The sequence below is a fragment of the Chiloscyllium plagiosum genome, unplaced genomic scaffold (assembly GCF_037043375.1).
Source record: "Chiloscyllium plagiosum isolate Xiang-an unplaced genomic scaffold, Cpla_swu_hap1 HiC_scaffold_2, whole genome shotgun sequence".
NCBI classification, from domain to species: Eukaryota; Metazoa; Chordata; class Chondrichthyes; order Orectolobiformes; family Hemiscylliidae; genus Chiloscyllium; species Chiloscyllium plagiosum.
This window is the reverse complement of record NW_028270140.1, coordinates 13,550,637-13,565,808: the sequence shown is the minus strand read 5'-3', so window position 1 is coordinate 13,565,808 and position 15,172 is coordinate 13,550,637. Positions and strand designations below refer to the sequence as shown.

Below are 15,172 nucleotides of genomic sequence, written 5' to 3'. Positions count from 1 at the left end.
TTACCAATACCTCAACATGATGTCACAAATGTTTAAATTTATAAATGGAAGTTATTTCTACATAAGCTTACAAGATTCAAAGATAAAGGAAATAAATTGCATAGCTTCCATTCTGTGGAATGAATCATCATCAGCCAGGATAAGAACTGAAAATAAAATGAAGAACTACCGATGATGAAGTTCTGAAACAAACAAAAACAGAAATTGCTGGAGAAACTCAGCAGATCTGGTAGCATCTATGGAGAGAGACAACAGAGTTAATGTTTTGAGTCCAGTGATCTTTCTTCAGAACTTCTCCATACAGGCTACCAGACCTGTCAGGAGATGAACCAAAATGTGACTAAGGCCTTACGGGTTGATGAACCAGTTTAATGAAACTTAGTGACTCCTCCTTCCTAACACCTCCCTTGATTGCTGCAGCCCAACAAGACGGTCGCTGTGACAATCAAAATAAAAAGTGCTGGACATACTCAACAGCTATATTGAGAGTAAGAAACAGAGGTTTGTGACCTTTCTACAACGGGGAAATGTTTGGAATATAATAGACTTTGAGCAACTGAAAAGTTGGGTTAAAAAAATCCCTGATAGGGTGGAGGGGAGAAACGATTAAAGACTTTATGGTGCAAGGCCAGGGGGAGCAGTAACAAGTAAAGAAACAAATGGTATGTCTACAGGATGTATAAATCACAGGATCGTGTGCAGCTGTACAAAAGTAAAAATAAAAAGAAGGAAAACAAAAGCGAAAAATAAACAAGGAAGCATAAGTTACATATAAAATTGTCAATCATGAAATTCAGTCCAGAAGACTTTAATGAAGGGCCTGTTGAAACATAAGTTGCTGTTCCTCAGGCTTACGTTGAATTTCATGGTAACACTGATAGGAGGCTAAGGACTGGAAACTTGGACTTGTGAGCAAGGTAGAAAATTAAATTGATGAGCAACTGGAAGCTGGGGACCATGATTATAGATGGAATGGATGTTTTCCCCAAGGCAATCACCCACTCTATTTGAATACATCCCATTAAGGTGCACACATGATGAATAGTCTCTTTAGAAAATCTTGGAAAGTTGGTGTGATCCAATAATTGGCCTTCTTTAGAAAAATAGGGTCAGGGAGAAAACTGGAGGAAAGGTTGTGGAGATGGGGCACGATGAGGACAGCGTTATTTAACTTCACTGAATAATGGCCCTGGACCATTTACTTAGTTATATCCTGGAAAAGGAAATGTTCCAGGGTTGAGTGGGTTTTCGAGCATTCTAAGATAACTCACAGCATTAGTGCAAGTAAAGAAACAAATGGTGTGTCTACATTTTATTTTGATTATCACTAATGCACTAAATTAGTGCAAGATAAAATTAAGTGTGGCAAGCCAATTAAAGGGCAAGAACATGAATGAAGACAGTGGAATGGAATTGGTTAAGCACATTGAGCTGATTTATCATTGCATGGTTTGTAACATATCATCATTATATTTGTTATTAACTGCACAGCCTTATTGTTTCAAGGAAGTCTGTCTTTGGTTTTCATTCACTGCACTGGATGTGATTGATTAATGCTAAATGCTTTCCTTTCATTTGTTTGTACTGGTCTATGCAATGACAGTAGTCTGTTGGAATACTCATTATTACATACCTCCTGTCTAGGTCATAACAGTACCACTGTAATGCTCATAGTTAATGTTAACTTCTCCCCCCACCCCCCCACCCCATCTTCAGCTGGTAATTCCAGGCAACTAGTAATATGATCGATAATTGTATCTACCTTATCAACATTTAATGTACAGAGGTATTAGTTTTGCCCTCTCAGTCCTTGGGTCAGCACTGTTCTCACTACTGATTTCATTTAGTACCTGTAGTGCCATCCTGTGTAGATAAAGTGCAGACCTCTTGTCAGAAAGAATAATCTAGCCATCGAAAGCAGTCCAGTTGAATGTACGTTAATGTTATTTTATCCAACACTAATGAGATAATGTGTGGAGGAACTCAACATGAACACTGAAAATGTAGAAACAGCAGCAGAGCTGCTGGGCAACTGTTCTTCCACACACAAATGGAAAGCCTCACTGAAGACTTTATTGATGCTATCTTCTATCATGCTAGATTTTTCAGGACTTTCTGCTGCTGTCTTTTTCCCTGCTTGCGGCACACAAGGTGACACCTTCCTGCCACTGTTTATGGATCCAACCGATTGAGCTCTAGTTATTTTGCTCTAACAAAGGCTCTGTTAAGCAGGCAGGTCATTATCCTAACTCAGAGTCCCTGGGAGGAGGTCAGCAGGAGGCCCAGCTAAATGTGATGAGGACATTGTCACTCCATTCCCATTGGACGGGAGTATGAATAGTCCAGTGCACCCATAAATAGGGATTCTGATATGGTTCTGCTGCTCTTTATTCACATACTTATTGAAATAAAGATTTTCCAGTTGTCAGTGAGCTGGCACAATGTTAACCAATCATATTCTGGCTGACTGATAACTTAATTAGGCCCAAACATTTCCCTTTTGTGCTTTCTTTAAAGGTGATGGCTGACAATAGTATAACGCTACCTCACTCACATAGAAGACCAGACTGTTTAAGCTATTTAACAATGGGGAGCACCACAGTTGACTATTCCTTACTTGCATTTCCCTGCGTAGAACATATTTAATAGTGAACCAGTAACTCTGATTTCAATTATAACAGTGGCTGTTCCCAATCAGTGCATTTTGGGAATTTTCAGGCACATGGACGATGTATTAAAATGAATGAACAGGAAGTTGTAGAAAAGGATATAGGCTAGTGGAATGGGCAAGCATGTGACAGATGAAATTTAGTCCAGAAATTTGTAAAAATAATGAGGAGAGACAATATGAACTGCATGGTATAATTCTAAAGAGGTTGCAAGAAGAGACAGCGACCTGAGAGTACATGTGCACAAATCATTGAAGGTGCTGGGGCAGTCAGAAAAAGTAGTTGAAAAGACATAGAACACACTCTACTGATTGTAGGTTCTATCAGTAGAGGCTTGGAACATGAAAATTAAGGAATGTTGATGAATTTTGATAAAACATGGGCTCAGTTTCATTTGGAATATTGTATCCAATTCTGGCCATCACTGTTTGGGTAGGATGTCAAGATTTTAGACAAGGTACAGAAAAGACTTATAAGAATGGATCCAGGGACAAGTAACTGATTAATGGGATATGTTGGATAGGCTGGAGTTACTCTCTGGTGAGAAGAGAAGATTAAGAGGAAGTTATGATAGATCTAGACATAGTATGTAGAGAGAACCATTCCACTGGGAGAAGGATCAGAGCAGATCCAAAGCGACTGTTAAAAGAACAAAAGACAAAGTAAGGGAAAGCTTTTTTTTGTTTAATTAATGATTTAGCTTACGCTGTCTGAGAGTATGTGAAAGACAGATTCAGTTGTGGCATTCAAAGGAAATGAGAGAAGTAATGCAATGGAAAAAATGTGCAGGGTTGGAGGAGTGTTGGACTAGCTGAATTGCTGTTTGCAGAGCATCACTATGGACCAAATAACCACCTCCTGTGCTATATGGAATGAAATAGTTGCAATTCAAAAATGACCATTTGGCCCATCATGACAATGTTGCCTCTTTGAATGATCCCTCCAATCAATCCTAGGCCTTTCCCCCATAGTCCTATGAAATTCTTCCTTTTAATGTGTTTATTTAACTCTTTTTTTGAAATTTGATTGAATCTATATTTACTACAGCCCATTTAGACAATGTATTTCACATTGCATCATACAACACTCCTTATTTGCCACTGGTTCTTTTGTCAATTATCTTAAATCTGCGTTTTCAGGTTGTTGGTCCATCTACCAATAGAAACCATTCCTCATTAGTTACCCTTTCAAACATCATGATCTAAATGCCAGCAATTTCCCAGGACACATTCTGTGTAAAATCTGCTCCTTGTTAGAACCGGAGAAACAAATTCCTGTATTTATTTGGTGTCTTGTATGATTTCAGGACATCACAAAACATTTACAATCAATGATGTTCGTTTGAAGTGAGTCACGATTGTAATGTAGGAACTATTAGAATGCATTAATAGATAATGCATGCACTATCTGTGTCAGAACATAAAGTTCTATCAACCAGGTACAGATCAGGGGTAGATATTTTCTAATTAACCTATTCAGAAATGTTATGACACACCTGCAGAGCAAGTGGAACTTGAACATAAATCTCCTGGCTCAGAGGTAGGGGCACTATCACTGCACCAGAAGACCCTTAGGTCAGGTATAGAAGCTAGGATTAATATGGGTCAGTATCACAGCACATGACGCAGTTTAATTGTTGACCAATCCAAGGTAAGTAAAGTGGACAACTTGATGAAAACCAATTTGGATAAGTATATGCTGTTGTTTTCCTTAGGGGAGAGAGGAGAAAATGCCAATGAAACCAACTGCTGTTATATTTTATCGCAACAAACACAGAAGAGATATTAATCATCCAGCAAAGTGAGATAGTTTTCATTGTTCCCCTTTCTGCTCAGGTATTACGAGGCTTTAATGGTCAAACCGAGTGAAAGGTTAGTCATAGATATTTACTGAGGCATTGCTAATGCCAGAATGGAGACAGATTGATGCCAATCTCTTTCTGTGTATATATTTGTATGTGTGTCTACACCACTGTCCTGGCCTATAAGCAACCATGTATATAGTATAGCAGAGCTTTCTATAGACTTCTGCAGATTTGTAGAGCTTTCTGTTCCCCAGATGCTCTTTTGCTTGTTTTTAGCCCAATGAGTTAATCGGGTGGAATTCAGTAAATGACATTTGAAATTTAAGTCTGCAGAAGCACATTTCCTTGTGCCGATTGTCAGTGTCCATTCTAATTTGTCTGTGGCACTCTTAAACTGTCTCCTGTGAATTTCTGCTATACAAAATCCTCTGAGGGCTTTGTAGAGAATCCTTGATTAAGCTGCCAAAAGTGTGTAAAACAGAATCCTAAGGTCATAAAAATACATCCGTTAAGCTTTCTTCACAGGCAGAACAGAGAAATATTTCCCAATCTAACAACAGGCAAATAAAACCAGTGATCAAACTCAAAGTGACACTAATCAGATATTTGAATGGATGACAGCAATCCAAGAAAGAGCTTTGTCACCATCTTCTCAAGGGCATTTAGAGTGAGCAACATCCTAACTTACCTCAATTCCACATTCCATGAAAGAAAAGAAAATCAGTTTTTTCCTCCACTCTGAATGGCTAATTATTCTGAAGTGTTATTAATTTAAGGGCAATTGTGATGTTATTTGAACGAAATCATTTTTATTTTACTGGAGAAGGCTAAAACAAATTAAACTAAAAACCAAAAGATGGGGTTCAAATTTCTGCCAGGAATGTGGACTATTTAATTCAAAAAGAGGGATGAAAAGAATTCCTGCAGCTTTAATTGTAGCAATGGATATATATTAATATGCAACTAAAGAATCAGCTTTACTAAAGCTGTTAATAAGTGGATCCAGTGATTATTGGCTTTTGTGTTTGCAGGTCATACAAGAATTCAGAGTTTGGATTCTTCTAATAACTGTGTGAAGGACTAAGTGGGAAAAAATGTCCATGGTATATTAGCAATTTAGTCATCATGCATATATTGTCCCAGCTAGCACATCATCAATAAGCCTCAACAAAGCTTCCCGCAGCCCAGGCAATCATTACTAGTCATCACATTAGTAATTGCTTCACTTGCTATCCTATTAACTTGGCAAGTGCATTGTTCATTGTACTGTGTCATACAGATACTGGTGGTGTAGACTGGTAACTGGTGATTCAAGGCATAGGCAGCCACAGCTTTGAGAACCCATCGCACAGTACCAGCAGAGTTGGAAACTCACGTTACACGAAGATACATCTCGCTTAGGCCTGAGTCACAATCGTGCCCAGGATCACCAGTTCACCTTAGATTTTCTTGAAATGAAAAGGAAACAAATGGTAAATGTTGGAAATGGAGAATCTGCAGAGAAAGTACAGCCAGAGATATTTTAATTATGCTTCTTCATAGAAAGAAGCATTTTGAGTATGCATCACTTTGTAACGGCGAGTATGTTAAGGTTTCACTGTTTTGTAATGCAATGTAAACTGTGTGCTATTTAATAGATGATGGATGAGAGATATTTTCGCCAGACTATAAATCCAGAGGCCCAGTAATGTTCTGGGGACTAAGGTTTGAATCATGCCTTCATGGATGGTGGAATTTGAATTCAGTAATAATCTGGAAATAAGAGTCTAGAATGATTGTGAAGCCATTGCCGATTGTTAGGGAGAATCCCATTTGATTCATTGATGTACTTTAGGGAAGAAAATCTGCCATTTGTACCTGGTCTGGCCTGCATGTGACTCCAGATTCACAGCAAGGTGGTTGACTCTTAACTGCCTCTGGGCAATTAGGGATGGTTAAGAAATGCTGTTACAGCCAGTGATATTCAGATCCATGAATGGATTGAAGAGAAATTAGTATTGCAAGTGTGTTCCTGGAATTCTGGGTTACGGAGAATCGTGGGTTTTGAGGTTTGTCTGAAATTAATCATTAACTTGTAAGTATCTCTGTAGCCACAGTGATTCCTTTTAAAACAGTTTTGAGACCTAGCTTTGGAAATAATGAGATTTTGTGTACATTAGTTGGGTTTTATGGCTGAACAAGATAGGTAAGCTCCAGTGTAGAAGGTCAAGAGTGGTTTCAAAGCTTAATGAAAACATCGATAACTTAGAGAGAGAGGTATGTTTTTGCTTTACCTTGAATTATTAGCATCCTGCGAAGTTCTTGGATGAAAGTGGCTATGTAGATCAATGTTCCTAAGAAAGGAAGAATATAGTAAAACTTGATTACTTTAGAGCAAAGTATCAGTTAGTCCCAGTCAAAAGGTGTTCTGATAATACCTTGAAGAGCTGAATATGGATACTTAATAGCTTTGGAATGAAGTTATCTGCAGTTCCAGTCTATTAGTTAAAGTCATAAATACCTTTAAACCTATTGAGGTTTTAGATACAGAATTCTAGTGTGAGTAGTGGGAGTGGAGTTTTTTTGGGAACTGTACTGGGAGTGCATTTTGACTATGATATAAAAGCTTTCCTTTTCAATTTATATAGGAGAACTTTATGATTAATGGGATTATATTTCTACTGTATGCTTTAAAATCTTTGAATTCGTGTTATAAATAATTTGTTTTATTCTATTTTATCTTAATTTATTTTCTTAATTGTTGAATTATTGTTGAAGCAAAATCTGCAGCATGGAACGCATTAAGTCTCAGCGAGAGACTACTTTGTTAAAATAAAAACAAACCACATTATGATCTGTCTAGCTCTGTTTCAGTCTGGGATCTGACCTGGCCAGTAATAAGATCAGCTGGATCATACCAATGACCAGTATGTCAGATTTATGTCCCTTCATAATAACAGACACCAGAAGTGCATATTCTTTCTTATCCTCACCTGGTCTTCACATGTGACTCCAGACCCATTGCAAGGTGATTGACTCTCACTGACTTCTGTAATGGCTTAGTAAACCACTCAGTTCAAGGGCAGCTAGGAACAGGCAATAAATTTTGGCCAGCCAGCAATGCCAATGTTTTGCGAGTGAATTTAAAAAAAAGCAACGGGAATCTCAAACGGGTGTTTCTGCATGATGACAGATATTGTTTCACAATATTAGACATCTTAGGTGTCAGATGTATGGGGTTTGAATTGTTTAATAATAGCAGGCATTTGGATGTGCACCTCAGGTTACCAAGCATCCATTTTATTATAAACTTCTCAATAACAATAGATCACCTGGGGGTGTACTCTTCATAAACGGTGTTTTGACTATGACCCTTACACACCATCCAGTGTCTCCGATGTACATGCTTTGAAAACAACTGACATTCGTGGTGTGTACCCGTTCCTCAAAACAGATACATCATTTTTATATCCATTTATAGTAAAGTTTTCTCACGTCTATGTCCCATCGTGACAAAAGAAATCTTTTCATCAAACACATGTCTTAGATGGATACGGCTTGGTGAAAACTTTTGGGGAGTTCAGGTGTACATTACTTTCCAGCAATGGGCATTCCGAACTGTACCACCTTTGTCCAAAGACTAACTGAATCCCCTTTGTCTATAACCTCAATGTATCTCATCTATCAGTGATCTAAATATGTCCCTTGTCTATAATCTAATTATACCCACTCTGCATAGAGTCTCACTGTGTCCCCTCAATGTGTGGTCTCAATATGTGGTCTCAGGTCAGATACCCTCCGACAGGGTAACGCGTTTAGTAGACTTTCTCATTCCTCTGCGGTGAATACCTGGTGTCAATCTCAATGATAAGTCAATGGATGAACCTGCGTTAAGAGACCACCTGCCTGGAGTGATCACCTGATGTCTGTCCCAGACGTTGTCATTACAGGCAGGTTTCACAGTGTTGGTATGGATGACCTGATCACAGCAGGAGCTGCAGGCACTAATGTCACAGACATTCCTAAGACCTTGTTTTAGCTTCATTTATTTTGTTTTGTTTTCCAGGTCGCGATTTGGCCAGCACGACTCTTCCTGGCTACCCTCCGCATGTGCCCCCTGCTGCTCAGGGCAGTTACCCAGCCCCAACACTGACAGGAATGGTGCCCGGTGAGTGTGGATTCCAGCTTTTGGAGTAGGGCACTGGGCTGAGGTGAACTCTCTGAAATGTTTCAGTTTCTGTGTGCGTCAGTAGAGAAAAGGATATCTGAAGCAGTTACTGGCTGAAAAAGCGCTGGGAAAAGGAACGAAGACACTGGTCTCATTAACCTCTATGCAGTTAGACACTTCTCCACAGGGATAAAACACTTAGATACATCTCTAATATTTCTTCTTTCACTTAACTGTCAGATTTAGTAATCTCCTGGGATGTTCAACATTCAGCGACAGAAAAGGGTTTGGTGTTCAAGATTGTGATGTGGGTAGAAAATCTGGTCATTAAACAGGACTCAGAAGCCCAGCTGTCCTTTAAGAAGACCGGTAATTTGTTTTTAATGAAAACATGCATTTTATTTTTAAATGACCCTTAACAAATTAGTTTTCAGTGCTATTTATTAATGATATAGCTCAGTATTACATGAACAATAATAAGCCAAACATTAGTTTACTGACTGACTGCAAAACCAGTGTCTGCAGCAAAATAAGGAGGTCACATTTTTGAAAATAAGGACTTAAATGGGCTAAAGGAACAAAGGAGCCTGGGAGTACAAATACACAAATCACATTACACAACTTATAAGACCATGAAAAATGAATCACAGAATTGTTTGAGCACGTTTATTTGTAGAAGGATAGAATTTGAAAAGTAGAGAAGCTATGTTAGATGTGTATCAAGCCTTGATTATCTCACATTTTAGATACTGTGCACAATTGTAGTTGTCATATCATATAAAGGATATGAAGGTATTAGACAGACTGTTGAGAAGGGTTTTTTAAAAACAGTGATGGCACTGGGAATATAAAGTTATACCTATCAGAAAAGAATGAAGTGGTTGAATCTCTTTTCCTTTATGATAAGGCTGACTGATGACCTATTGTAGGTATTTAAAATATGAAAGGTTCTGATAGATTAGACACCAAGAGAGCACTTCCATTGCAGGGGAGGAGCAAAATTAAAAGTCATCAGTGTAAGATAGTCACCAGCAAATCAAGTAGGAAAATCTGGAGAAATGTATTCACCCATGTGAAACCCAGTACTGTAAGGATAGGCATATGAGATAGAAAGGAAATGCTGATAAATGTTAGGTGAGGAAGAATGGAGAAGAAGGAGTAAGTGGAGCTTAAATATTGGCATTAGCTGAATTGCTTGTTCTTGTATTACATATTCTACTTACTTTCTGTATCTGATGTTCTCTTTATTTGTGTCTCAATTCTGTAGGTGTCTCCCTGTACATTTTTTCTTTGTTTTTCTTCCTTTCTTCCTGTGGTTTCTATCTACAATGCCTATCTATCTTCCATTTAGTCTTTGAATGCTGACAGGCCCAGAATTAGTGGTGATAGAAAATAATGATCAACAAACAATAAAAAAAACATAGTAATGTCTCTAAAGTTTGTGACAAATACAAACCTTGAAAATTTGTCCTGAATAGTCCTGAGGGCAGCAGACACTATTGCAGTGCTAATCATTAATACTTTACAAGCTGAAATTGTGCTTTGTGTTTTCATGAAGCTTTTAATTGAGAGTCTTTTCATTTTGCTCATACATGGGATATGGGCAACATTGGCTTTGCCAGGAATTTTCCTTGAATTTGTGTTAACATAATGAATTGAAATGAAATCACTCTGCAGAATTCACATCTCACTCCCACTTTAAGGCAGGCAGAAATTATTCATTAAAACTTGCTTGTTTGAATCCCACTGTCCTTTCTCTGTCTACCTTGTAGTATACAAGGGCAGATCTTACATATGTGTTCTCCCTCTCTGGAGTCTTACTCATATGTGTCAAGAATTAATTTTGCCCATAACTTTCAATATGTTATGGGCCATTCCATTTACAATTCATTGTAGGTGCCACCTACAATTCCTCACTTGCACAGCACATTGGTGAAGCACAAGGCTACAGAGACTGAAGGTAGAATTATTCACAGGAATCCAGTCTGCTTTAAAACTGTGTCCACTTTTCACATTTGACGATTTCAATTGGAAAAGGAAATCAGAATCAGAGCTAAGAAGATGCTCAATTTGCTGTGAGTTTGTCTGACATTACTGAGACGAATTTCACCTGCATTCGATCCAAATGCTTTTACTGTGTGCTGTCAATTAACAGATTTGTTTATTTTCACCAACAAAACCTCTTCTTTTAAAAGAAAGTCACTTTAAGATGAGAAAAACATTATAACCAAAGGCAATCAATGTAATGTAAGTGTTCATCAAATTAGGAATAAATCGTTTTAGAAATTTCTGTGCATTTGTAATAACAAAATTACCATAATTTACTCATTAATAGAGTTAGATCAGTCAAGCATTTTTTTTCAGAATGTGCGAGAACTCAGTGCTACAGTCTGCTGGCAAGTTAAGCAATGTGAAAATTAGCATGCAAATGGTTCCAGTTCCACAGTTGAGCTGTCAGTTCCACATTTGCTAGCCTGTTCATTTGAAATCCTTGTCAGATTTCCCATTCTGAAGTATTTATGTCCAGAAGAGGCATTTTTAGGGCACTTCATGAAAGACAGTTTGGTTAGTTTCAGTCAAATAAATCAGTCACATCAACTTGTACCGTGGTACAGTTTGTTGACAGGGGCTAGATTGTGGGGATTTGAGGGGAAAGAACCTTTGAGCCTCTCCACCAAACTTGACTGGAATGACAATGATGGTGTTTAGGAAAAGGTGACTGGTCAATGACTTATTAAAGCTGCACAACAATAAGAAGAATCTCAGTGAAGAGGATCATCAATGGCTACATTGATGCTTTTTTCAAATTAACCAACAATAAAATGCACTCATTAAATATTCTAGCCTTGTCCTGCACCTCTAAATGTATATCACCTTCTTTGTTCCTAAATAGAAACCACTCCACTGCTTACTGTTCACATGCTGGAAGACAGTGTTGGGGTTCCATTTTGTATTGAACGCCACTCTATCTTCATTTTTTTTTTTGCTTGTCATCTTTACCTTTCAACCTATTGTATTTTACATGGTCCTCACTTCAAACATTCACCAGACGTGCATCATATGCATTTTTTTTCAGCCATTATGATCTTTCTCCCTTATCATGTAAGGAGCCCTGTTTTTGGTTTCCTTCACTTTTGTGCGTGTTGGTATGAACTTCGCTTGAATTTGAAGCATCTCTTCCTTTTTAAGATCACAGCTGGATCCCTTCTCACTGCAACAAAATTAGTTGGCTTCTAATCTAGATATTCTACTTTCTGTAGTTTCCTTTTATCTCTTTTATGAATCTAATGATATAATGATAACTTTTACACAAATGTTTCCCCCAGGTACCTAGCTTACCTCATTTCCCAGTACCATATCTAGCAATGCTTCTTTTTTGGGTGGTCTGGGAGATATTGACCAAGGATACTCTCCTGAAATTAAAGTCTCCCACTATCATACAGTTCTTGCACATACCTGATGAAGAGCTTATGCTCGAAATATTGACACTCCTGCTCCTCGGATGCTGCCTGACCGGCTGTGCTTTTCCTGCACCACACTTTTTGACTGTGATCTCCAGCGTCTGCGGTGCTCACTTTCTCCTCTCTGTGATTTCACTGCCAATTTGCTCCTCTAGCTTTGTCAGGTTTTTTTTGGAGCCTATTTTATTTCTCATCTCTAACCAAATGGGTTCTGACCTTGTCTCCACATGGTCTTTCCCTTTTCCAACACTTATCAGTACTACTTCCTTTTCTTCTTGTCTATCTGTTCTGAACACTTTATATCCTTGAATAATAGGCACAAGATACTCACCACTTTAAGCTATGCTTCTTTAATGGTTTTACATTATCTTCTCATGTAGCTATTTGTACTTGAAGTCCATCAAACATATTTACCACACTTTTCTGTGTGTATGTATATGCATGTTAAACCTGTTGGGGTGTGCTGCATTGTCATTCTTGGTCTGTTCCTGTTTGATATGGAACTATTCTCTTCAATAGCACTGCCTGACACACTCACTTTATGCGCCTCATTCCTTTCCTACTTGTGTAGCTAGTGCCCATTCTCTGTCAATTTAGATTAGATTAGATTAGATTAGATTACTTACAGTGTGGAAACAGGCCCTTCGGCCCAACAAGTCCACACCGACCCGCCGAAGCGCAACCCACCCAGACCCCTACATTTACCCCTTTAACCTAACACTACGGGCAATTTAGCATGGCCAATTCACCTGACCCGCACATCTTTGTGACTGTGGGAGGAAACCGGAGCACCCGGAGGAAACCCACGCAGACACAGGGAGAATGTGCAAACTCCACACAGTCAGTCGCCTGAGTCGGGAATTGAACCCGGGTCTCTGGCGCTGTGAGGCAGCAGTGCTAACCACTGTGCCACCGTGCCGCCCAATTTAGTTTAAACCCTCCCAAAGCACATGTGAACCACTCCATGAAGACAATGGTCCCAGTCCTGTTGAGGTACAACCTGACTTCCTTGGAAAGGTGCCTGTTGTCTCCAAGATCTGAAACTTACCCTTGTGGGCCATGCTCAGCTCTACTTTCATGTCTGCACCCTAAATCCCTTGACTTCCTTGTCTATCAAAAATATATCTAACACAGTCTTTAATAAATTTAAACATCCAGCCTCCACCACCTTCTGGGGAAGAGAATTCCACGGATAGCAACACTTTGAAAGAAAGAAATTCTCCTCATCTCTGTCTTATAAGGGAGTCCTCTTATTCTTAAACAATGTCTCGTAGCTTAAGCCTCCTCCACATGAAGAAATGTTGTCCGGATCCATCCTATCCAGGCTTCTCAAGAAATTATTTATTTCAGGAGGATCAACTCCTATTCTCCAAAATTCCAATGCTCAAAGGTGCAACTTATCCTGCCTTTCTTGTTAAGGTAAGCCTTTCATCCCAGAAATGAGTCAAATTTTTGAATTGCTTCTAAAGAAATAATATCTTTTACCATCCCAATGCTCCAGATATGGAATCACCAATGTCCTAACCTCTGCATTAAAGCTTTTCTAATTTATATTCCTTTTCCCATTGGACTGAAGTGCACCACAATTTTTGGCTTACTCCCTTCCCTTTGCACCCCTGAAGGGTGTCACGCTGCCTCACAGCGCCACGGACCCTGACTTCAGGCAACTGTCTGTGTGGCTGTCATTCTCCACGTGTCTGCGTGGTTTCCTCCGGATGCTCCGGTTTCCTCCTCCAATCCAAAGATGTGCAGGTTAGGTGAATTGGCCTTGCTGAATTGCCCAAAGTGTTAGGTGAATTAATCAGGGTAGGGGAATGGGTCCTTGTGGGTTACTCTTTGGTGGGTTGGTGTGGATTTGTTGGGCCAAATTTGTTGTGCCTGTTTCCATACTGTAGGGAATCTAATCTAAGAATATTCAGCACCCTCTCTATGGTACGTTTTAGTCTGGTACTGAGAAGAAAATACACTATATGGCATACACAAACACAGAAGTACCTGTGTGATCTCCTGAAGTATGGAATCTGTTGTGTGATAAATCCTCACCACTGCTCACTATGTTGTATGAGAAAGCTAGATTCATGGTCACCATAAGGTGGTTTTATTGTCACTGTCCAACTTTCAAGTTTGGATTTACAGGGCCCACTTAGTTTAGTGTGATAAAGGAAAATCAGAAGGTAGTGTCATGAGGCAGGCTCTTATCTTAAACATCATGTAGTTTATTGCATGATAATGATTAGGTATAAGTTACTTTGGTATAATAGACTTTGTTACTAAAACCATGAGGGGACCTAGATGGCTTGTCGATTTCATTTGTCATCCAGAGCTGATTTCCCACCAAATCCTTCTAATGCTCCACGGAATTAACACTTTTGGAAGTAAATACCTTATACAACTGGATTAGCTTTAACAATTGCAGCTGCATCTTTGCTGTTCCATTCTGTTTAGTGCCTTGCACACTGGTGCCATTCTCTGGACTGGCCTCTTTCGGGTCATCACCATTGCAAGTTGTCTCTAACACTGAGTATCTATTTGTGAGTGACCCACACCCTCATACTTACCTACTGCCTCCTGCTATTCTGGATGGCCATCAGCTACTATCTTGACCTCCCAATGCCTGTAGGTTCCTGGAACACATGATACATGAACATTTGATCATTCCAGATGCTCCGTAGTGACACTGGCTATATGTCAAATTTGGAAATCCTGAGCTTGAGGTTAAGTTCCTGGAGACACTTCGTACACATGTGGTCCCCCAAGATATGTGAAATATCCTGAAACTTTACACAGTGCATGAATTGCAAGCAACAGCATTCAGATTCCCTTACATGATGTAAAAACCCTCTCTATTCCCTTTTTGTCAATTGGTTCATAACCTTTTTAAACAATCAATATTAGTTAATACCTCTAGACTTGCTCCATGTACTTATTTTTATAAATGCAAACCTGATTGAAGTGTTTAATTTCCAGCACCTAATCTGACCTCAGTTTAGAAAGCAAAAAGAGGAAAGTGCTTACCAACACATGACTTATTTTCTTCTCTGTAAGGTCATACTTGCATTTTCTTTTGAATGATGTCTGAGGACTATAAAGC

The 15,172-nt window shown here is 39.0% G+C and overlaps 1 protein-coding gene across 4 annotated transcripts in view; it reads left to right on the top strand.

Annotated features, from left to right (window-relative positions):
• The window catches only part of pax5 (paired box 5), a 216,165-nt gene that overhangs the window by 156,472 nt on the left and 44,521 nt on the right, over positions 1 to 15,172 (top strand). For all 4 annotated transcript variants that reach the window (XM_087994671.1, XM_087994680.1, XM_087994686.1 and 1 more), the window contains one exon: positions 8,519 to 8,620. In XM_087994671.1, the coding sequence (XP_087850797.1) occupies positions 8,519 to 8,620 (102 nt within the window). The remainder of the gene's footprint in view (positions 1 to 8,518; positions 8,621 to 15,172) is intronic.